Source organism: Candoia aspera, chromosome 1 (assembly GCF_035149785.1).
Source record: "Candoia aspera isolate rCanAsp1 chromosome 1, rCanAsp1.hap2, whole genome shotgun sequence".
Taxonomy (NCBI): Eukaryota; Metazoa; Chordata; class Lepidosauria; order Squamata; family Boidae; genus Candoia; species Candoia aspera.
This window is the reverse complement of record NC_086153.1, coordinates 190,536,119-190,559,229: the sequence shown is the minus strand read 5'-3', so window position 1 is coordinate 190,559,229 and position 23,111 is coordinate 190,536,119. Positions and strand designations below refer to the sequence as shown.

At 39.3% G+C, this 23,111-nt stretch overlaps 1 protein-coding gene across 5 annotated transcripts in view; it reads right to left on the bottom strand.

Annotated features, from left to right (window-relative positions):
- Window positions 1-17,980, bottom strand: part of LNPK (lunapark, ER junction formation factor) — a 60,691-nt gene extending 42,711 nt beyond the window's left edge. For 2 of the 5 annotated variants that reach the window (XM_063318143.1, XM_063318147.1), the window contains exons 1-5: window positions 9,255-9,347; window positions 8,621-8,734; window positions 6,796-6,837; window positions 5,224-5,411; window positions 1,134-1,192 (exon numbers count right to left, since the gene is read on the bottom strand). In XM_063318143.1, the coding sequence (XP_063174213.1) occupies window positions 1,134-1,192; window positions 5,224-5,411; window positions 6,796-6,837; window positions 8,621-8,659 (328 nt within the window). In that variant the 5' untranslated portion in view covers window positions 8,660-8,734; window positions 9,255-9,347. Of the gene's footprint in view, window positions 1-1,133; window positions 1,193-5,223; window positions 5,412-6,795; window positions 6,841-8,620; window positions 8,735-9,254; window positions 9,348-17,644 lie in introns of those variants that run through there. The other 3 variants (XM_063318144.1, XM_063318146.1, XM_063318145.1) reach the window with 3 other exon arrangements.
- Window positions 17,981-23,111: the final 5,131 nt, after the last annotated feature.

Below are 23,111 nucleotides of genomic sequence, written 5' to 3'. Positions count from 1 at the left end.
TCCAAGGCCGTTGTAACTTTGAACTGTCGTTAAATGAATGGTCATAAGTCAAGGACTACCTGTAGTCACTGCACCTGTTATCAATAGGCTTCCATACCCAATTCAAAATGCTGGTGTTGACCCACAAAGTCCTAAATGGCATTGCACTGAGTTACATCAGACTCTGCTTTACCAAAACTGAATCTGCTATCTAAGAATAATATAATGGGAAAGCATTATAGGTGAGGGGGACATGGACCAGGTAGCATCTAAAGAACTATAATTTATAAAAAGGCAAATGTTGTATAATAGAAAATATTCTTTATTGTACTGTCATTTTACTATACTATATACCATCATCTTCACTACATTTTGTATGTCATATTCTTTTTCTATTTTATTGCCAAATGAAAGACTCTTAAGTTTCTTGAAATCTTAAAAAAAAAGTTAATAAGGGTTACCATCCTATCCACAATGCCATCCACAAGGTTTTCACTACAAAACTACTGTACAGGTAGTCCTCATTTACCGACCACTCGTTCAGTGACCGTTCAAAGTTACAACGGTGCTGAAAAAATAACTTTACAGCCAATTTTACCACAGACCAAAGGGATTGGAGAAGAAGAGATTTCAAGAGAGTAATTTACTCTTCTACACATTGAAAGCAATGCACTCACACCGGCAGCTGGAAAAGGTCAGGCAAAGACAAGACTGCCTACAGAAATCACTTGCTTTTTTTAACTCCCCCACCACCTCTCAAAGCGGAGAGACTGGAGAGGAAGGGATTTCAAGAGAGTAAGCTGTTTGTGTAGCATGCCCACAGCTCCCAGCTCCAGGCTGCTGGTGCAATCACATTGCTTTTGATGTGTGTAAGACAGTAAGCAGGCACTCAAGCATTCCAAAGGCTGGGGGAGTGGTTAAAAGGCACAAAAGCCAAAGGTGTGAAACTGAGTAGTCTTGTCTCTTTCCAGTTGGAAAGCATAGTCACGATCACATGATTTCCCACTTAGCAACTGTTTCGCTTAACAGAGTTGCTGGTCCCAGTTAGGGTCATTAAACAAGGACTACCTGTATACAATGTCACTCTGCTAATACCCTTGTTTATCCTTACATGATCTAGAAACAAATATGGAAAATATGTATAAAATACTCACTATTTCTTTCTGTTCTTTTTGAAAAAAAGAAGATGAGGAGTGTTCTTATGGACCAAACTCTAGAGTAAAGGGAAGAGAAAAGTTAGAGAGTAAAAAGAGAAAGAACATCCAGAAAATCTAGACAAGAGCAAAATGAACATTAATGTCATTCTTCATAAGAATTTAACTATTATCTGTGGTGCATCATAACTAACCCCAACCTTAATAAAAGAAGCTAATGCCAAGCAAGTCCTGTGCCCAGGCAGCCACCATTTTTCATATTACTAGATGAGTTCACTGAATGGACTTGTTTCAAGCAAGGACATTAAGACAGCAATACTCATAATTAGAGGCAAAAACTGCAGACTGAGAACTGGAAGGCAAAGACCAATTGCTGATCCATCCCCTGTCTTAATACATTGTATCAAATTAAGATACTCTATAGAAGCAAGGTCTCCAGCCTAGGACTTTGGGACTCTGTTGCATATACACTTGGCTTTATGGAAGCTCCATTACTGTGTCAAAGACTGATAAAACCAGAATTTAGGATAGGTGGAGGGTAATGCAGTTTCTGTATTTCCCCCCCTCTTTTACTGAAACATCACACATCTATAGGAACAAAGATAAAGAGTTTCAGAAACTGCTGTGTTACAAATAATGCAGTTTTTTTCTTTGTAAATTATGTTTATGGATGTGGTGGCTTTTGGAGCTGCCCCTCCTTCCCAGGGGGGAGGGGGTGCATTCCAGGGAGATAAGAGATTTCACAGCCCGGATTCTGTTTGTGGGAAAGCTAAGAGGTTCAGGGTAGCTCCGCCCTAGAGCCTTGCTGATTATTTACACTTAGGTTAGTTAGAGCACATTCAGTCTGGCAAGATTTTGTCTGTATAGTATGCAATACAGGAACTAGAGCTGAAGACTTCGACTCAGCGTGGTTCTTGGCCTATTTCCGTTGACAACAGTGAAACAAACAGTAACCCTTTTATGAGTAAAACTGGTTCACCCTTGCACTTGAGGTAAGTCAATTTCAAACTATGAAAAAGATGGCAATGTGAACAGCTTTCAGTACATTGTAACCAAGACTAATACTTCAATTTAGCCATCTCATAATACAGACTGATTAACAGGAAATAAAAAGATTGTGATAAGCTTTTCAGGATCAATACTTTTCCAAATCATTTTAGTTGTCCACATCTGGACTGCAGAAATCTAGACACCCACTAGATGGCAACGGTCTTTGAAATCTCTTTGCTGCCATCTTGTGGCCATCTGAACTTTTACAGCTCAGATACAGTCTCTCCAGAGGTGCGCAATTTCCAGAAAATGTAGAATCTGACATTGTTCTGGAATTCTTTTTCTATGCAAATGAGTATACTTCCAGTAAGCATAATCATCTCAGTATCCACAGTCGGCACAAATACTTGGGCTACATTATCTGAAGTGAAAAGAATTAAATCCAGCCTATATTATGTGGCTTGAACAGTACATTCAAAGTAACTGTAAGGTTCTATAGAGGAAAAAATATATATTTTATTGAAATGTAAGAAATGGCATTCAGCAACAGAGAAGAAAACGTAATACACTCATAATACTTCTTTTCTAAAATATTTAATAAAAATACTTTAAAAATAACACAGTTTTGAAACAGTCAAACTTTTCTGAAATAGGAAATTTTCAGACCCTGATCTCTGGATAGCCCTATAAATTGAAAAACCGTTTTTGCATGTTCACAATATATATTAAAGAAAAGGGCTTTACGTATTAAAGTAAATTAGGAGTATAAATATTTCTGATAGTTTTATATTTCTCTTTTCATTTATTCATATTTGGCAATTCTATAGATTTTTAGGATTTCAAGGAAGCTAGGCTGAACGTTTTAGATATAAATAGCAAAATTAACAAAAATGCCTTCATTATCTTATTTCCAAAAAAATTTAAATGCATGCATCATAGGCAGCAAACATATTCCTGAAAGCCAGCAGACTTTGCCAGCATTGGAAATACTATCAGGCCCTTGGAGAGTAGCCCAAGGCAGGAACTGCAAACCAAGAAAGGCAGGCACTATTTACTTTGCTTAAGACTGAAAAGTCTCCAGAATTAGCACCAGATCACACTACATATTCCACATAGATTTACCTCTTGGCTGAAACAAAAAACAAGTTGTCAACAGCTACCCATTCCTAGCAAGGAAAAAACAATTGAGACTAATTTTAACTGATCTTGCAAAATAGGCAACCTACTACCAGGGCAGAAGAAACAAAGGAGTAGCATTTGGGGGTTTTCTTATCCTTTCCCAAGGCCTTTTTAAAAAATTGATTCATCCCTCTCATAAAAACCAATGAGAGAAAATTGATCTGTGTTAATCAAATTACTGCTACCGCCACAAGAAAACATTAAGAGCAGCAGGCAAGCAAGTAGATGAGAAGATAACAGAAAATGAAGCTCTAAGAACTCTCCGCCCATCCTGTCCAGGGCTACTGTCAGAGTCAATGTTCCCCAGTCCTGATCTAATTATTATTCCAAGGGTCCCTACAGCCTTTGAGTCCTCTAGGATTTCACTGAGCTTATGCTCATATAATCCTGATAGTTTCTCAGTAATAATGTCTGTTCAGCAAGGCACAGTTGTGATTGCCAGAAATACAACCACTGCGTAAGAGACTCCAGGGAGTTTCATGAGTCACAAAAGACTAGTCTAGGACCACATGCAGGCTCTGGCCAAACAATTGCCCATTCTGTCTTGAAGGTTATTTTCTTAGTCTCAGAAAACTTTATTTTCTTCTTTTAAACCCAAACAAAACATTTCCTTCCTGGCAGAAAATTACAAATCTATGATGTGAACACCTTTTCAAAACCATGTACGGCTGTGAATTTTGTACCTCCAAATGGCTACTATAACGCTAGAAGAGTTCTAAGAGTCTAGAACAACACCATGGAGGAAATGTTGCAACTTTAGAATTATTTAACTTAGGTGGGAAAATTATTACCGAGAGGCATAATATAAAAATATTAGATCATGCATAAATATTATTTATTTCTCACAGTATTAGAAACTGGGATCATCCAACGAACCTGTAGAGTAGGAGATCCAGGACAAACGAATGAAATATTTCTTCACATACAGCATACGCCATGAAACTCACTGTTATAACATATGGATCAGATGGTGAGTACATAAATTAATGAAGTATAACATTATCTGTGGCTATTAAGTACTTATCGAAGTGATGAACTTATCAAAGAGGTTGACCATTATGTCTACCTGGGACGGCTAATCAAAATGAACAGCGATCAAAGAGAAGAACTTGTCAGAAGAAAGAAAGCTGGATTGGCCAGATACAACTCCATTAGGGAAGTCCTACAGAATGAGAAGATCGACAGAAAACTGCATGCTAATCTTTTTAATTTGACTGTCTTATTGGTGGTGAAACATGGTTGCTAACAAAGGCAGAAGAGGAAGAGCTTTCAAGAGTAGTAAGGGCTATGGAAAGATCCATGCTGAAAGTTTCTCTCCGAGACCACATCCCAAGCAGCCAGATTAGAACATGAAGTGGAAGAAATGATGTCCTTGTTGAATATCGAAAAAAGAAGCTACACTGGGCAGGACACATCGCGCGCATGTCGGATGGCCGTTGGACAACAGCAGTTGCTGAATGGTATCCAAGAGAAGTAAAAAGATCTATTGGCCAACCTCCAAGGAGATGGGAAGATCCAATAGTCAAGGACTTTGGCCAAACCTGGAGAAGAAAAGCCAGGATTCGAGACGAATGGAAAGCAAGTTGTGACCAGCAGGACTCTGTCTGGTGACAGTCTGGTCAATCGAGGTGATCAAGGTGATAAAGTACAAAAATTATATATTAGTGCCTGTCTTGTTCAAAAATAACAGCAGAAGGATACTGTGCTTGTACATTCATTATGAACTTCTCAGAGGCGCCTACTTGGCCTGTGGAAGAAATTGTTTCATGACTCCCCATCTATAAGTTCTGGATAGCTGCAGACAGATCAGGGTGGGATGAATCACATTCTAATTCATGGAGAACCCACAGCATCCTTTTCAACTCTTTCTACATAGTGTCTGTAAATATGACAAGCTGTGAAACAGGAATATTTTACTTACATCAGAGGAAACGCAAAAAGTGGAAGGGTCATAATGAATCGAGCAGTCCATTCATCAGGAAGGTACCACAAATAAATAACTAAGCAGATGAGAAGATAGAGAACAGATGAATAGAGGAGAAATCTTCCAACCCATAGCTTCTGCTGCCTCTGATTTTTCTCTCTGAATTCTTCCAGTGCCTGGATATCCTGTAAATATAATAATATTTATATTTGAGTATCTTAGCAGCATTCTAACTTTCTAAAACTTTCATTTGAAAAATTAAGAACGAGGTAATATAATGAATAGATTTAACATCCTAAACTAGTCTATGGTTTGTGTTCAGAAACATATGCACAACCCTCACTGATGTACACAAAGGGAGGAGCAGCACAGGGAAACCTCTGCGTAAGAGGAAGATGAAGGAAATGATGAGGTACTAATTATTTTATATTCTCCTATATTAAAAGGGAATGAGTTATAAAGAGTAATTATCCCAAGAATATCCAATTTGCCCATTGAAATGGCAGAAACCAGAAAAGCAAAGCTAAAAAAAGTATATTTATTTTTAAATATAGTTTATTATCTGAAAATAAATACATTTGACCACAGGTAGTCCTTGTTTAGCAGCTGCCTTGGATAGTGACCGCTCGCAAATATGACAGTAATAAATGGTATTTAAAAAATTATTTTTTAACCAATGCGTGCACTGACACCCAAATTTCTGCACCTGGCAACAACGCAGGCTGGAGAGAGAGTAACTTTATCTAAATGAGACAGCAGCAACTAGTGATGTTCATAGCCTGTCTCTCTCTCTCTCTTTAGTCACGTGGTTTGCTTAGCAACCATGTTGTCAGAACCAGTGGAGATTGTTAAATGAGAACTACCTGTAATTCTGAATAAGCACTAGCATACATTAATCTATCTTCACTATTACTTATTTATATACTTTGGTGCCTTTGAGTCAGTGTCGGCTCCTGGCAACAGTCTGGACTAGTCCCTGCAGTTTTCTTAGCAAGATTTCAGAAGTGGCCTGCCATTGCCTCCTTCCTAGGGCTGAGAGGGAGTGACTGGCCCAAGGTCACCCAGGACTAGAACTCACAGTCTCCTGGTTTCTAGGCTGATGCCTTAACTGGCTCTCATAACTATTACTTACATGGAAGCATTTCCTACTAAGTTTAATAGGTGAATTAATTGGTTAATCATCTGTCCCACTCCAGGGCAAGAAAGTCTTTGGCAATAAAGGCTGTTTTGTAACACTGAAGAAGGTTGCTACTCAGTACTATCTTTTCATTTCTTTCATTTCTTCATCTTTCCATTTCTTCTACTTCCTATGCATAGTCTTTTATTTCTCCTTCCAAAAGTACTTTCCTCCTAAAATTCAGCATTATATCCTTCAATTTCCATTTTCACTTATTCTCAAATGGGCTGCTCCAGTCAAGAATGTTTATGCTTATGACATATATGATGCTTTAACCAATCACCCATAATTTTTTATATTCTCCCATTGAAACTACATACAACTTGACACCTGAAAAGATAATTAAAGCCTCTCAGTTAGCTCATAAAATCAGTATTAAGAGAAAATCCTACCTTATCAAGTTTTTCCAACACTTCTACAGTGGAAGGTTTTACCTGCTTATAAATGAAAGGAAAAAGTTATGAAAATTTACCCTGAAGGACTAGGTAATAAATATTGTCAAACAAAAATTAGAAATCTGGAGATGAGGGTAGTTGTAATAATTTGAAGAGATCAGCCGAATCAACCCTGGCGATCAATGGGGTGACAGATGTCGCAGCCAGATCGCCCTCACATCCAGTAATTTGAGTAATAGCAGCCTCCCTTTCAAACTTTTTCTCTGCTTATATTAGCTTACTTCCTCAGTCACCTCAAGCTAAGGTTGTATATGACTAAAAGTACACACGTGAAAAAGAATTTGGAGCACAAGCACTAACTTTTCCCATAACTGTAACTGCCTCCACAGATCACATGAGAAAGAGATGCGATAAGGATGTGGAATACTGCAATTTGCAGACAAGGGGACCAATTTCTAACAGAACAATTTGTGTATGATGTAGCTTGACACTGCATTTTAAGAGCAGCACATATCCTCAAAATCAATTGTTATGAAGTATGAGAACAGTAGATCATTGAAATAACAAATTTCACTTGACCCATTGAGATCGCCCCAAATGAAGCAGTTTCCCAGTTCTATAGAGGAGTTTTGCATAATTAAATAGATAAAAAGGACAGATTTTATCTTTAAATAAATTTATCTACACACTAGAAGCCATACAATTTTGCAGACCTGAAATCTATAAATAAAGAACATGACCAAAACTGTCACTACTCTGCTTGCTATGAGTGCTCCAATGAAGCTGAAACAAAAAGGGTCATGCCAAGAGCAGACGTATAACTCTAAGTCTAAGACAAATAAATACTGTATGTACCCACATAAGTAATATATGGGTGAAAGTCTCCCCTCCCTCTCTCCCTCTCTCACACAAACACACATGGACAAATTTACAGTGGAAAAGGGAAACGTTTCAAAATGATGGGAACACAAGTGAACATTTATGTTCATCTCATCTCTACATGGAAACTCTCATACAAGCTTGTGCTCTAGCCTCCTCACTAAATATCTAGATAACTAAAGAGGGGAGGGATTAGAGAAAGCTGTTTGGGGTACTAGTGTTTAGGGATAATTGTTTGGTGATAGATTTCTATGCATTCCTATCGGGTTGAGGACAAATTTCAGTTTGGCAAATTTCCAGACTCTACAGTTACAGTACAGTAGATCAAACTGCAGTAAATGTAGGTTCTTCCTTCAACAGTGTAATCAATGCAATAAACTGGCAGCGTAGTATGCCAGAGAGACTTGAGTTCAAAATCTCAATTCTGCCATGAAATTTGCAGGTGGCCTTCAGTGAGTCAGTATCTGTCAACCGGAACCTACTTCCCAGGATTAATGTGCAAATACATTACATTAATACCATAAATGCTGCCCTGAGAGCTTTTAAAAAGAAGGGTGGGATATAAATGTGATGTATACATAGCCAAAAAAAAAAAGATGCAGATGCAGATGCAGATGCATCCTTTTGTATTATGGCATTATCTTCAACACTTCACAGCCATATACATTTGCACATAAATGGAAAGAACTCCTTTTTCTATATGTATAAAGAAGCTCTATTTAAATAGAAGGGTCTTTCTTAGATTCAACAGATCTAAAAAATAAAATGTACTTATATAGAAAAAACTAAACATACTCCATATACACAAATATAACCCAATGACATTCATGTTTTTTAAAGCAGGACTAACAAGTTTATTGAATTATGTTTGAAGTATAAACATGAATCCCCACATGTGATTTATACATTTTAACAGGCAGTGTTCATTAAAAACCACAAATACCTTCAAACTCAAGCTGCTATTCTCGTTCTTGACTCCCATCTCCAACTTAGAAATTCACTGATAATATGATTTGTCTGTTCTTAGAAAAGTCTTCCATAAGATGCAGTCCAAATACTAGCAAGCTGGATATAAATGCTATTCTTGTTAATCATTCCAAAAAAGTGGAAAACTCCATAAACAAAGCTGCCTTTTATATGTGGTCTCTCATTAAGCAGCAGCATGCCAGATATTACAAAACTAGCTTACCAAAATTCAACAATTTTACTTCATCCATCTTTTCTCTAGACAGCCCCTTGGTTATCAACAATATGTGTTTTTTTACATCACCTAGGACATCTCATCCCGTAACAACCAGACACAATTCAATGCTGCACAAAAGATATGCATAGCCTTCTGATTTTAACAGATGGATTACATTCTACAGTCTTAACATTCCAGCAGTTTATCTTCTTTGGAAGGCTCATCATACAAGTACTGTAGAAATAAGAGCACCCAATACACTGATAAATATGATTCTGCCCTAACTACACTCGCCAAGTTGTTCTATATTACAGAAAAACTTAAAAGTTCATTTGAGACACTCTCCTTCCTGCAGTACAAAAACATGTACCTCCAATTGAGAAGATTTACTTACCCGCCATCTGGAAAAGATTCCACCCATTGCTTTATTTGTGGAGATGGGTCGTTTTGGTAACTTATAACCAATCTTGTAATGGAATTCACAGCTAGAAGTAAAGCATTTGTGTTTTTAATTAAAAATTCACCCACAGTGTAATCCTAAAAGTATCAAGTTATTTCAAATTACATTCTAGTCATCCAAATGACTCATCATTAACACACACAAGCTAGTTTTCAAATTCACCTCCACATTTTAACTTTATATATATATACTTTGTTTTATGCTAGAGTATACATTTTGTTCTGAATTTTAAATTATGAGGTAAAGCTTTCCAAAAGAAACCCACACTCTAAAATATCAAGTGGCCATGGAAACAAAATAGTTCTATCCCTTCTTTAATTAATACTAGACAAATAAAAATAAAAAATTTACTACCAATTAGATGACTATCATTAGCAACTGCAGTTTTAGAATGGAGAGTCTGAGAGCTGATTAATATTTCAACAGAATTTCAATGTGAATATTATAAACTTCGTTCAAATCCCAGAAAGGCATTATTGAAATTAAAGACCTCCATTCATGCAAATATGGCATAAGATACAACTACAATTCAAATTAGCTTGCTTGCCCTAAAAAAATTTTTTTAATGGCATTACAGTGTCTTGGCATAATAACCAAGAATATCTAGGGCAGAAACAAAAGCTAGTTTGCTTCTGCTGCCAGGAGGGAGGTACACAGGTTTCAGCCATTTTTCCCTCACTCACTGCAACTCCCTACATTCTCATCTGTTCCAAAGGATTCGGGATCCTTGTAGAGGTATGAGAGGGGTCTGTGGAGAGTCTGCAGGGAAATCACAGAAAATTCCATTCTCTCTAGTGCTGACAGATGCCCTCAACAACAGAGGAAAACAACTGAGCATGCATCTCTGGAATACCCATAGTGCAAGTGGAGGAACAGATCTTGTGAGCTGAGCAACTTTATTGCAAGCTGGACAGCAAGCACTATGTATTAATATTATAATGACTTACAGTCCTAGACACCCTTAGCCAGTGAACTCAATGGTACTTAATTTGAGTAGACACGAAAGCACCACCAGTCTCTCATTCACACCCCAAAAAGTATAAAATGTTTAATATAATACCTCTATTTCTTTTTTCATCTACAAGGAACTAAAAAAATAGATAGGCTCAAAAGGGAAACCAACATTCCTACTAATTCTGTTACTACAAACTGAGGCCTCCTATAATATTAATTCTGTATGCTCTGAAGAAAAGACTCTATTAACGAGACAGGATTTAGCAATAACACTAGGACAAGATTGAACACTGGAATTACAGATTATTCCAGTGTCTCAAGATTTAGTCTGTCTCACTGGCATTCAAAATTTAAAAAATCACAAGAGCTGTGTCTGTGTGTATGAAATGCGTATGTGTATGCACAATAGCTGAGTCCCAATCTGATTATAGTTCAGAAGATTTATACAGTATGTAAACAGCCAGCTGCAAGCTCCTCTGTTATCAGAGAGAGTAATAATAATTTATTAAATTTGTATGCTGCCCAACTCCTCACGATTCTTCCCACTAGATCATAGGAAAACTGTTATAAAGAAATGATTAAGTCTTTACCCCAGTGTACTTGGGGAAATATTGGTTTTAAATGGAAAAGAATTCAGTTTCTGGCATTTTTGTAACCTCTTCCCGTTCACCTCAATAAATCTTGCTAAAGAGAACTCTATGAGAATCATGCTTGGAAAAGAATCACAGCCAGTTTGAGGCAGTTGCCAAGAACTACGTACATAGATGTGCACACATGCACACGCACACACACTTAACCTATTCCCTTTTGGCTTAAATAGGAAGGTTCAAATTAGGATAGATCCTACTTGGTGATTACTTTTTCCCTCCAGCAGTGTTTGCAATTTTACAAGTGTTACTCATATGATGTGAAGCATTAACAGAGTTAGCCAGAGGAAAAAGAATGCATGCAGAAGCTCTTGGGTGTGTCTTGCCTGAGTTTTAATAATTGAAACCTTCTCCATGCTTCTGCTAACCTGGAATGGAGCCTTCTTCTATCTTTACCCAACATGTGTGAGTAGTTCCTGGTTATTTCATTTGCTCTTGAGGCATGAAATTGATGGCTGAAAGCGAAGAGGAATTGAGGAGCCTTATGACGAAGGTGAAAGAAGGAAGTGCAAAAGCTGGCTTCCAGCTAAACTTCAAAAAAACCAAGATTATAGCAACCAGCTTGATTGATAACTGGCAAATAGAGGGAGAAAATGTAGAAGCAGTGAAAGACTTTGTATTTCTAGGTGCAAAGATTAATGCAGATGCTGACTGCAGTCAGGAAATCAGAAGACGCTTAATCCTTGGGAGAAGAGCAATGACAAATCTCAATAAAATAGTTAAGAGCAGAGACATCACACTGACAACAAAGGCCCGCGTAGTTAAAGCAATGTTCCCCGTAGTAACATATGGCTGTGAGAGCTGGACCATAAGGAAGGCTGAGCGAAGGAAGATCGATGCTTTTGAACTGTGGTGTTGGAGGAAAATTCTGAGAGTGCCTTGGACTGCAAGGAGATCAAACCAGTCCATCCTCCAGGAAATAAAGCCAGACTGCTCACTTGAGGGAATGATATTAAAGGCAAAACTGAAATACTTTGGCCACATAATAAGAAGACAGGACACCCTGGAGAAGATGCTGATGCTAGGAAGAGTGGAGGGCAAAAGGAAGAGGGGCCAACCAAGGGCAAGGTGGATGGATGATATTCTAGAGGTGACGGACTCGTCCCTGGGGGAGCTGGGGGTGTTGACGACCGACAGGAAGCTCTGGTGTGGGCTGGTCCATGAAGTCATGAAGAGTCGGAAGCAACTAAACAAATAAACAACAACCTGATGCATAGCCAACTTGTAGTAATATCCAGGTCAAGACTTGCCCACCTCCTCCAACTTGCATGGCCACAATTTTACCACAATAAGGTACAATGCAACAGGGAAAACCAGGCTGCAGCCAGAAGTACTTTCCACAAAAAGGATTACAAGCTTTTTCTACTTGGGCTACAAATGATTGATTCCAAGATCAATGCCTCACTTCCTAATTCTTGAAGTTTAAGTACCTCTTGCTGTATCATGAGAAAAATATTTTAAGGACAAAAAGATTAAGCTATTTAACCATATTCCAGTACATGAAAACATGTATTAATAAAGAAAAGTAAAAGATTATATTATAGAAGATGGGAGGATATGCATACAGAGTTCAGTGTCTCACTTGGTTAAAAGCTTTTCCTCCAGGCACGAACAAAAGATACTGCCAAAGAATGTGGATATTTGCTTACTTACCTGTCAAAAATAATTGCCAGATTTATCTATCATCTATCTATCTATCAGTGCTTTTAAGGCAGTTCAATTAAAAACAACCCTGAGCAGCTTACAAAAGCAATATGCAATAAGAAATATCCAAATACATATAATATAAATAAATCCACTTCCCAATAAAATAACATCATTAATAGCACCCACTCATATCCTGGACACACATACTCTCCACATCTCAATCTTCAAATGCCTGCTTAAATAACCAAGTTACCTCTAGTTTTCCAAATATTAACACTGAGGGTGCTAATCTTACCTCTGGAAGGAGCTGATTCTGCACAAGGGGAGCTATAGTACAGAATGCTCACTTTTCAAGTCTTCTCCCGCCATAACTCACAGAGGACATGGGCTGTAACTATAGTTTTTCTACCAGTATGCCTTGGGAGGCCAGATTCTACTTGGAGTAAGCAGCCCTGCAGATATGCAGAGAATGCAACTATACTACTGCTAAATTATCCTCCTAAAATCCAACAGTCAGCCATGCAAATGGGGAGGCTGAGAGAATGCTCGAACAATCTTAGGTCATGTCTGCTTGGAAAGTTCGTCTTGGATCCCTTTTAGTATTTCATTCATTGCTTAGTGAAACTGAGGGTACAAATTGGGGGCTGGGAGCAAATCAGGTAATGTTATGAACAACAGAAAATGTGGGGATTAAGAAGAAAGAAAAACACACAGCTATACTGGAAAGCTTAGTACATGTGTGCTATAATCTTCCTTTTTAAAAAAAGAAAAGTAACAGGCAGATTTCTTGAAGTGCCACGAGACAACACAAAGGTGGTCATGGACCCTGCTAAATTACTTTTTCTAAAAAGCACTGTGAGAATTAATGTTATATAGTACAAGTATTTCAAAAGCATTGTATTTCTTCAGTAATACCCACAATGGAGGAATGAATGGTGAAAATGATGGAACTCACTGAGATGGCCAAACTGACTTCTTTGATTAGAGAAAAGACAATATCTACGTTTATTGCTGACTGGAAACCCCTTATGGACTTTTTGCAGAAACCAGAAAAAAAGAACTTAAGATTTATGGTTTTGATGACTAGACAGGGTAGAGTATAGAAAGAAGAGAGACATGTTGTAACTTTAGAGAAAGAGGTAAATTTGTAATTGTACTTATAACTGCTGTAAAGATCAGAAGCCACTTCTTTGTATTTTTCTTTTTTCTTTTACTTTTTTCCTTTCTTGAACTTTAGCTTTCTCTTTGATTTTTTACTTTTTTCTTTCTTATTTTATATTAGTTTGTATTAGTTTTAATCTTCTTTTTTAAACTGTTTAATAAAATTATATTAAAAAGTAATGTATTTCAATTACGGTATCCTTCTGACACAATGTTTCAAATGAAATCCAAATATATAGTGCACAAATGTGTTCAAAGCTGCTATGAGTTGGTCAGTATCAGTGATCAAACATCAGACCTGTTTTCCCCTCTTTTTTAAAGTAAAAATAGAACAAGGCTTATAAGTTTCAATTCTTATCCAGACATTTTGGTTTGGATTAAGTCCCACAGAACTTAATGTGGGTAAACAAACTGAGGAGCATTACATGAATGATAAAATCCTGCTGTTTCTTTTCTAGGTGGTCCACTTCTGAACCACGAACAGTCATGCTAGCTAGGATATACTATCTTGGATACCAGGATCCTTGATCAACTTCTATTCTTCTCTTTTATGCACTACAACTGTCTGATCTCTATACTGCCTTCAATTCTAAAGTTATACTTATTTACTAACATAAATGTACTAACCTGCCAATGCTTATAGAGAAAACTCTGGACTTACTTCTGAGCAAATATGCACACAACCAAAATCCAGTCCCACTTACCAAATGAGCTATTTCTAAATAGGATAGGTAAAAGGAGACTGGTTACCTCCTTATACATGTACCAAGAACCTCAAAGAATAATATCTCTTTCATCTGTATAATGCATATAGGCTACAAAACCAACATTTTGGATAACATTCCTTGAGCTTCCTGTATTGTATATATCCTCTACTGTATTTATTTGCCAAGAAATAAAGCCTAAGTTAGTAGGCATGCTTATTTAAAAATCTGAATTCAAAATCATAAACACTTTAAACTGTACTTTTTTCTTTTGATACTGTTCTGCTAACTTTATAAAAACAAAGAAACTTCCTTACACAGGTCAACCCTTTGAGCTACCTAGCTTTATCTACTCAGACAGAAGCAAGAGATGTATCTTATATTAAGTCAAATCCCTGGTCCTACTCTAGATCTCAAGCAGGTGATAAAAGACTTGAACTTTCCAGTTTGATCAAGATGCCTTTGGCATGCAGAACATGAATTATGCCCACTAGAATGGCTATTACCAGGTACCTTTGATCAGTTATCCCTTTTCCCTTCAAGTGTTCCTCCAGTTGCTGAACCAGAGGGAAAAAACATTCTCTGAAGAACCACTAATGATGCAAGAAGACATACCCACCTTTTCCCATATAAGAAATTTTATACAACTTCAAGTTCTATGGAGATAGAGCACAGAACTGAAAAGAGTTGTTAATTTCAGGAAAACCTCAGCACCTGCCCCCACAAAAAAAAGATGACTATCAGAATGAGTTTCAAAGGGCATGCTCTCTAGAATACAAGATAACCTCAATTGGGAATAAGCTTTTTAGTCCTATGCTGTCTTTGCATGCATGCTAATCATATGTTCAGACTCCCTGCCTGGAGAGGCCTACACATCTCAAGACATTTAGGCCTAGCAGTCTATACCTTTAAGAACTAGAGTAACATTTCCCAACTTGAGCAACTTTAAGATGTCTGTAGTTCAATTCCTAGAATTCTTAATGGTCATGCTGGCTAAGGAATTCTGGAAGCTGACGTCTACACATCTTGAAGTTGCCCAGGTTGAGATACACTGAATTAGAGGATATAACTAATACATACAGCCGCACTGCACACAATGCTCATTAAAACATGGTTTATCTAACATAGATAAATCCAGCCATGCAGAATGCTCACCAAAAAAAAAGATGGGCCTTGAGCTGTTTTTCTATTAAATATCAATTTCTTGTCATTTTTTATCATACAAAGAAAAAAAATATTTTCCACTCTGGAACTAAAAGCTATTGGCAGAGTGTGGCATTGAATGCTTTAACATCTCACAGAATGCATCATTATGTTCAGGTTATACCACTTTCAGTGTTTACCTAATCAAGAAACAACTTGAGGTACTTGACAAAAATAATTTAGTAATTAAATCATTGCCAAACCACAACTCCTCCAAATATATTGGCTAGATAATAAATGGTGAGCTAGATAAATTACTAATCCAAAGAAGCGATAGCTGATGAATAAAAATATGCCTTTAATTGAGCAATCCGAAGAGGACAGGAGAAATATAATTGCTAACTTCACCAGCAAGCTGAAAGGTATGACAGATTTTTTTGTTTTGCTTCTCTTCTTCCCACTGCCTCATTTCCCCAATGGGTCAGAACATAAATTGTATCACGTCACAAAGCTGAAGACCTTTATTCCCTACTTTGGGATGGAGGTGATGGGGGAAGAGAACTCTGGTTCTTAGAGTTCCAAGCTTCCCTGTCATGGGCCCCACATTCCTTTTTACTATCTTCACAGAGAAGCAACAGCTGCAGACACTCGCATTGAAGAGCTTCTCCGTATGGCAGAGGGGTGCCTTGCCATCTTGGGAACTACAGGATTATAGTCTAAACTATTCTGAAATGTTGAACTCCAGAGGAGAAACATAGTGTCTGCACCAGGTTTGAAACATATGACAAATATTGCCAAGTACTGAAAAGCAATAAGGTGCCCTGTATTTCTATCATAAGTGGAACCTTAATTACACAGTGTGACCAAAAATGAAATTTTGTGAACAGATTTTGGAGTACATAATGGGAAGGAAAAAATAGGACAATGCTTTTCTTACATCTTCCTAGGCAGGAATCAGCACTTCCCTTCCCACTGTAATATGCAGTTGGTTTCTCCATTAGTTCCCCCACCCCTTAAGAAAAAACCTAAACTATGCATGGCTGTAATAATCTGCATTTTACAGACTCTTGCAGAAGTTTCATGGTTGCCAGTAATTAACTTGAAATCCTAAAAAAAAACAAAAACCACCAAGTTATGTTATTCCCGTTTAATTTCAAGAAAGCTAGATGAAATCTCATACATAAGCAAGACTACGCATACTTTCCCACAATGAGAACTATTTATTTTACATTTCCCCTTTCCTTTTTTAGCAACTTTACACTAGATCTATCTGTGGTGTAACTCCTAAATCATTTTACACTTTTAATGGTATAAGACCTTATATGGACATACCTACCCACATACAGGACCACTGATTCTGAATTAGAATTGTTTTTTAACAGAGGAGGGGGATTAATTTAGTATAATATCTACCCAAAAAAAGGGGAAGGGGGAAACAAGATGGAAAAGCAATTTAAGTCCAGAACTGCTAGTTTTAGTTTAAAATGCAATCCACACATTTAGTCAGGCTCTGACAGCCTGTTTGGTGTAGTGCTCCAGGCTAGAAACCAGGAGACTGAGAGTTCTAGTCCTGCCTTAGGCATGAAAGCCGGCTGGGCAACCTTGGGCCAGTCCCTCTCTCTCAGCCCAACTCACCTCACAGGGTTGTTGTTGTGGGGAAAAGAGGAGGAGGAAGGAGTATGAGGTATGCTCGCCGCCTTGAGTTATTTATAAAAATAATAAAGGCAGGATAAAAAAAATCCGAGGCCTATATTCGAGAACGCTAGACTATGTGCATTAGCATGACCCAGCTGGACGCCTAAGGAGCGCATGCTTGCCCCCTCTCCCTCCGCCCATCCCTCAATGGTTACTGCATCAACCTCCGCAGGGAAGGGTTCCTGCCACTCGTGCTCCCTGGCATCCCAAAGCAGGGCATCGACGGCCTCTGCCCGGCGCTCCCAAGCCGATCCACAGCAGGCTCTTACAAAGGAAATGCAGGGCGCGGAGGGGAACCGAGGGATGCTCAAAACCAGCAGGCTAATAAGGGCCAGGGCAGGCAGGCAAGCTCCAACTCAGCAACGCCACTCACCTCCCTCGCTTTTCTCTTTCGTTAAACTTAAAAGAGCCCCGACAGGTCACACTCTGGGCGCTGCTAAGTCGCAACACCTCCCTTCATCGTCGCTCGTTCTCTAAAGTTTTTTATCGCCGGCCAGCAGGAGTACACGCCCCCCTTTCCTGCCCCGCGGGGGAAACGCACCTTCCCCGCCCCACCGCAACTTCCTTCCGACGTGCTTCAGCTGCGCTGCTCGACGTGGGGCGAGGAAAACGGGATTCCTTCCCTCCCCTCCCGTCGAACTTCCTTCGCGTCTCAGTTCGAGAAACAACGTGAGGAGGATGGCGACGCTCGCGGCGCGGCCATTCTGGAAAAGGGCAAGGCCCCCGGTGAGGCGGTTATGACGCAAGACTGACGCTGTCCGCTGCGCGGCCATCTTGGAAAAGGACGAGTCTCCCGGCGTTTGTTACGTTGTTTGCGTGGGATTATTCATCCGCTTCCGCTGTTCCACTACAGAGGGCTTTCAAATTCAACTGTAAGAAGACATGGTTTCTTGTTTGCCTCTCTGGGAATCGACATAGTGGAGCTTAAAATGTATATCGTCCTGCCTAGAAGCCATAGTGGTACAGTACTGAATTTGAGAGGGAAGTTCTGCTTCTGAGGCTCGATTCGGAACGGCCAGGCGTAAGAACCCAGATAATAATTAACTCTTCAAGCTCCCGGGCTTAAAAAGAATGCCGGGCGTTTTGTACCTTCGGGAGGAAAGAAAGCGCGGAGAGTGACAAGCAGAGAACTGGCGGTGCCTTTTATGGACAGGACGGGAAGAGGAGGCCCAACGGGAGCAACGCGTAGCTTTGCAGCCCCCGTGTTTGGTGCTAAAGCATTGAAGGCGCAAGGGGGTGTTTAAAGCGCACATCCAGCTGTTGGATATAGATTTATGAAGCCTTCTGCTGTGCTTTTGCACGGGCGGAGGAGATGGAAAATCTTTTCCCACTATTACGAGGACAGCGCTATCACGACATTTTACAAGGAACAGGCGCTTAGGGCACATGGCCTCTCGCAATCTAATATCGGGACAGAAATATAATGGGAAAAATGAAAAATAGAGGTGTGGTTAAACGGGAGAAGAACATACTAGTCCTCATAGATGATATTGTGTCTCTCCTGCTTTTCCACCAAAGGCATTCAGCCAATGCACATTTGCCTCAGGGTGTTTTGACACAGCAGTCCTAAAGTGCTATTATTCAGCGTAGGAGCTGGCGCAAAGAAGATCACACTTAGGACTCCTAAGCAAATGTGCTACAGAACAACCTGCTCTGAGAGCCCAGGCGAAGACAGAGCCGGGGTAGGAAGAACACCTCCTTTGGTGCTGTTAGTTTTCTGATCCCATGGGTGGGACTAGAGAACGGCACCAAAAAAGCCTTTCTCCACTGCTATCATTTATCTACCCCTGCATTTCCTGTTCCCCCTGGCAAAAGAAGAGGGGGAGGAGAAGAGACAGAGTTCCCCTTTTCTGTCAACCCTCTTGCCATGGGTGACAAGAACAGGAGAGAGAGGAGAAGGTCATTTTACCTGTTTTTATTAACAAAAGTAAAAACAATACAGTAGTGATAATATAAAAACCTACACACACACACTTGTGATAAACTTTAAAAATCCATATGCGCTGTTAATATACACCTTAGTCCTTTAACATATTATTAAATCTAAACCATATAGCAACATAATATCTATCTTCTCTACAATATAAAGACATTTCAAATCACAACACATCTCTTGAATCCACTCTTTAACATTCCACCTTCATAGAATGATTCTCTTAACTGATTCCCAAGCAAAATAGAGCCAAAGTTCTTCATAAAATATCAAGTTCTATATTTTTGAAATACAGTTCAACATTGCATTTACATATTACATATAACTTGAGACCAGAAAGGGACTATAAGAACATGAGCAAAACATGTGACTCAAAGACACCTGCAAAATCAGTGCAACAAATCTGATATCCATTCTTTTTAAAACTTCTTTTGAGGAACCCAATAAACACACAACATTTTCTGATGAATTAACTTCATATCTAAGTCACAAGAAGTGTATTTAACTTTTCTTAAAACCTGGGCAATTCCAAATTGGAAGAAAGGGAAATATTTTACCGGAACTCCTAGGCTTAACAAGGGATCAATAGCTTAAATCGGGTGATTAACAACCAGTATTTTAAGAATTGTGAAAGATTACATACTGATTGTAGCTTACCTAAATCATCTGCTCAGCAATATATTTAGTTAAAGCATGTATTGTTAGAACAATATGCTCCAGATGCTTGGATGTTTAAGAGATGCTGTTTTTGAAATAAAACCAATTTAATTTTATTTGAAATAAAGAGTATGATGAAGGTTGATGTTGGTGACATATATAAGCTCTGGAATAGAGAATGAGGATATCCAATCTTGGCAAAACGGTGTCTTGTCACTTTTTCCCACAGAAGTGTAGACTGCAAAAGCCTCCCCCACGTCTGGTGCTTGAAGATGCAAAAGGGGTATTTGAAGCACACACCCAACTGTTGGGTATATGTTTATAAAGCCGCCTCTACAACTGCAATGTTAAGCAGTGGGAGGGGGCACAATCCAATGGGATCCTTCCCAGTAGTTGTAGCACTGCAGCACAGAAGTTGTTGGGGGGCAGGGGTGCTGTTAAAACCACATGTCCAGCATTGTACTGGTCCTGCAATGCCTGAGGAGGACTGAAGGCCTTTCCTGATTATTGAAGTAAAGCGCTATCCACCCATCCCTGAGTTGGCAGAAACTATACTGTAGTGAAATAAACTTGCTGATTCCTGTGCTGCCTCCTCTCTGTTCTAAGTCATCACCAAATAGTGCTATGCTGATTTTGTCTGTGCAATTTATGATAAGCAAAACAACTGGTTGATTCCTCTGGCTTTGCTGTCCTCCCTCTTCTGCCTGTCACCAGCTGGGGAGAAAAGCATCCACCACTCATGGCCCTGTAGCAGAAATGGGGCAAATCTGGCTGTAGGACCTGTCCATTATCTCTAGGTTCCTTCTGTCTTTGAGTCGTATAGGGAGCCCAGTCACAACCCGTACTTTTATTGAGGATCTTTTTCCGTCCTTTATGCAGGCAACAAATGCCAACTTCCAGGTTCTAATATGCTGTATTTGGAAGGCAGTGAGGGGGGGGGCTGTTTGATCCCGTCATTCCACTATTGCAGCATTCAGCTAAACTTTCAAAACCATAGAGTGAAAGTGTTTATAGTACCATCAGTTGAGCAGCATAGCATTATTAGGCAATTCTGATAGCCCACCAGCACAGCACTGCTCTGACTCTTGTAGGAGACCACTACAGAACAGTGGCAGGGAAGGACTAACCTAGGAGTAGGAGGAAGGAGGCATACCTGCTTCAGTCTGAAATATTCAATAAGCACTATTGGTAACTTGTTACTAATCACCTGACTTTGCCTCTGATGTAATAGGTGGTGAAGTGTAATAAATTTTACACATTTAACTGCTGCCATTGGATGCTGTCAGTTTAATTGGGAAAGCACAATCACCAGTATAGTTAAGATAGTCTGTCTCATGTGCTGGGGATGAGATGAAAGCGATGTCATAAGGACATGGCAGAAAAAAGATACAGGTAGTCCTCGCTTACTGACTGTGATGGGAGGTGTCTATGAAGGGGGAGGTGATGTGATGGACTACAGTAACGGCAGCTGGTTCTCGGGAAGGAGGGAGCATGTTCCAAGGAGGGGAGCGAGATAAGAGACAACACAGCCCCGAGCTGGAACGTGGGAAGACTAAGAGGTTCAGAGTAGCCCCGCCTTAGAGCCTTCCCAGGTTATTTCCCCTTAGGTTAGGTAGAGTAGCTTTAGTCTGGCAAGATTCTGTCTATAAGGTGTGAGCAGACAAAGAACTGAAGTTTGGCTGGATTGATCCTTTGATGTTCTTGGGCTGGGCCTGACACCAACTGCCTCATGCAGTTTCCTTCAACTCTTTTTCCTTTCGTGTCCAGACAAGAATGAAAAGTGCTCATAAAAAACAATGATGAAATTCAGGATGTTACCCTAATTTAAAATCAGCTGTCTTTGATTGCCTTTGGCTATCAGTGTAAATCCTGAAGTTTCCTTTGCAGACAACAAAATGAGTATATTTCATTTTTCCCCATGCCTTCAACATTTTTTAAATCCCCAGGCTGTTTTCTGGGATTTAAACATGTCTACCTCTTAATTTACAAATGTCTGTATTGGTGGGCAGCAGGAGGACATCCCAAGTATATAGAAAGTTCTCTTTTCTTTTGGAATGCTGGTGTTTCAACTAGTAACTATGCATTCATTCAGGGTAGAGGTTATTGTAGTTAAAACATTTTAGAAGAAAAGTCTTAAACGGAGTTAGATGGAACAGATTGCCGAGGGGACTTAATTGGACAACATTTGAATCTCAGCTCAGCTTCAACAAATAAATGTGAAATCGAACGAAATGAGACAGCTGTTCACTGTGCATTATTATGTATCAATTCACTGCAATCCGATCTATAACTGGGAGTAGGAGCACAGATTCCAGGTAGAATACTTCCAAGCCTGTCTGAATGCTTACAGAAATTACAGCAGGCCTCTTCAAAGATGCAAGAGTTTGGCATGGGGTGCAAAGGATAATGCAATACTGGCAAAAAAAATAAAATGGCATAGTGTAAATATTCATCTATCTTATCTAATTATTTTATTTGCTAATCAATAGACTTTAATAAACAACTAACTTTGTAGGATATTCCAGTAGTTCAGTGGTTATTCCTGAACTATGCCAAATACCTCATGGAATTTTTGCAGAAGAAGGGAGCACAACGCCGAGGAGAAATTGCCAGCTGTTTTTCAGTGATTGTTGGGTGCCTGCTTTCCAAGAAAGAGGGACCCCAAACAGTAGAAAAGCAGAGATTCTTATACGCTTCGGGGTTGAGAGGTGGGAAATCTGAGGGATCTGATTCGTGAGCAAGTTCTTGGGGGAAGTGAGATACAGGGGACAGTGTGTTTCTATTGTCAAACCAAAGTCACACCATGTGACAGACAGCAAGCTAAGGATTCCATTGCTAACCAGGAGTGGAACTTTGAGAGAACTGAGCGCCCACGCTTGATTATCTGGGATGCCTGCCATCTCTCACCTTGTTAGCAACACGTGTCCTCACTGGGGCTGCCTCCTAGAAAACCTTTAGGCGGACAGGTGAGAGCTTTCTCATTGTTCTTGCCCTGATGTGTTTAAATCGGCTTTTCTTGACAGCAGAAACATGATTGTTCTTGGGTCAGGCCCTATTTTACATATGCAATGGGGGGGGGAGCAAGGGAGGCAGAGGGGAGGGGAAGAGTTTACAGCCTCATTTCATTATTTTGCCATCACAACCATGGTAAGAAAATCTAAGTTTAAAGCTGGTACTTGAAATTAAGTATTTGTTTATTTATTGTAGTATTAGTCCTACACCAATGGAACGGCCGAAGTTTGGATTTATT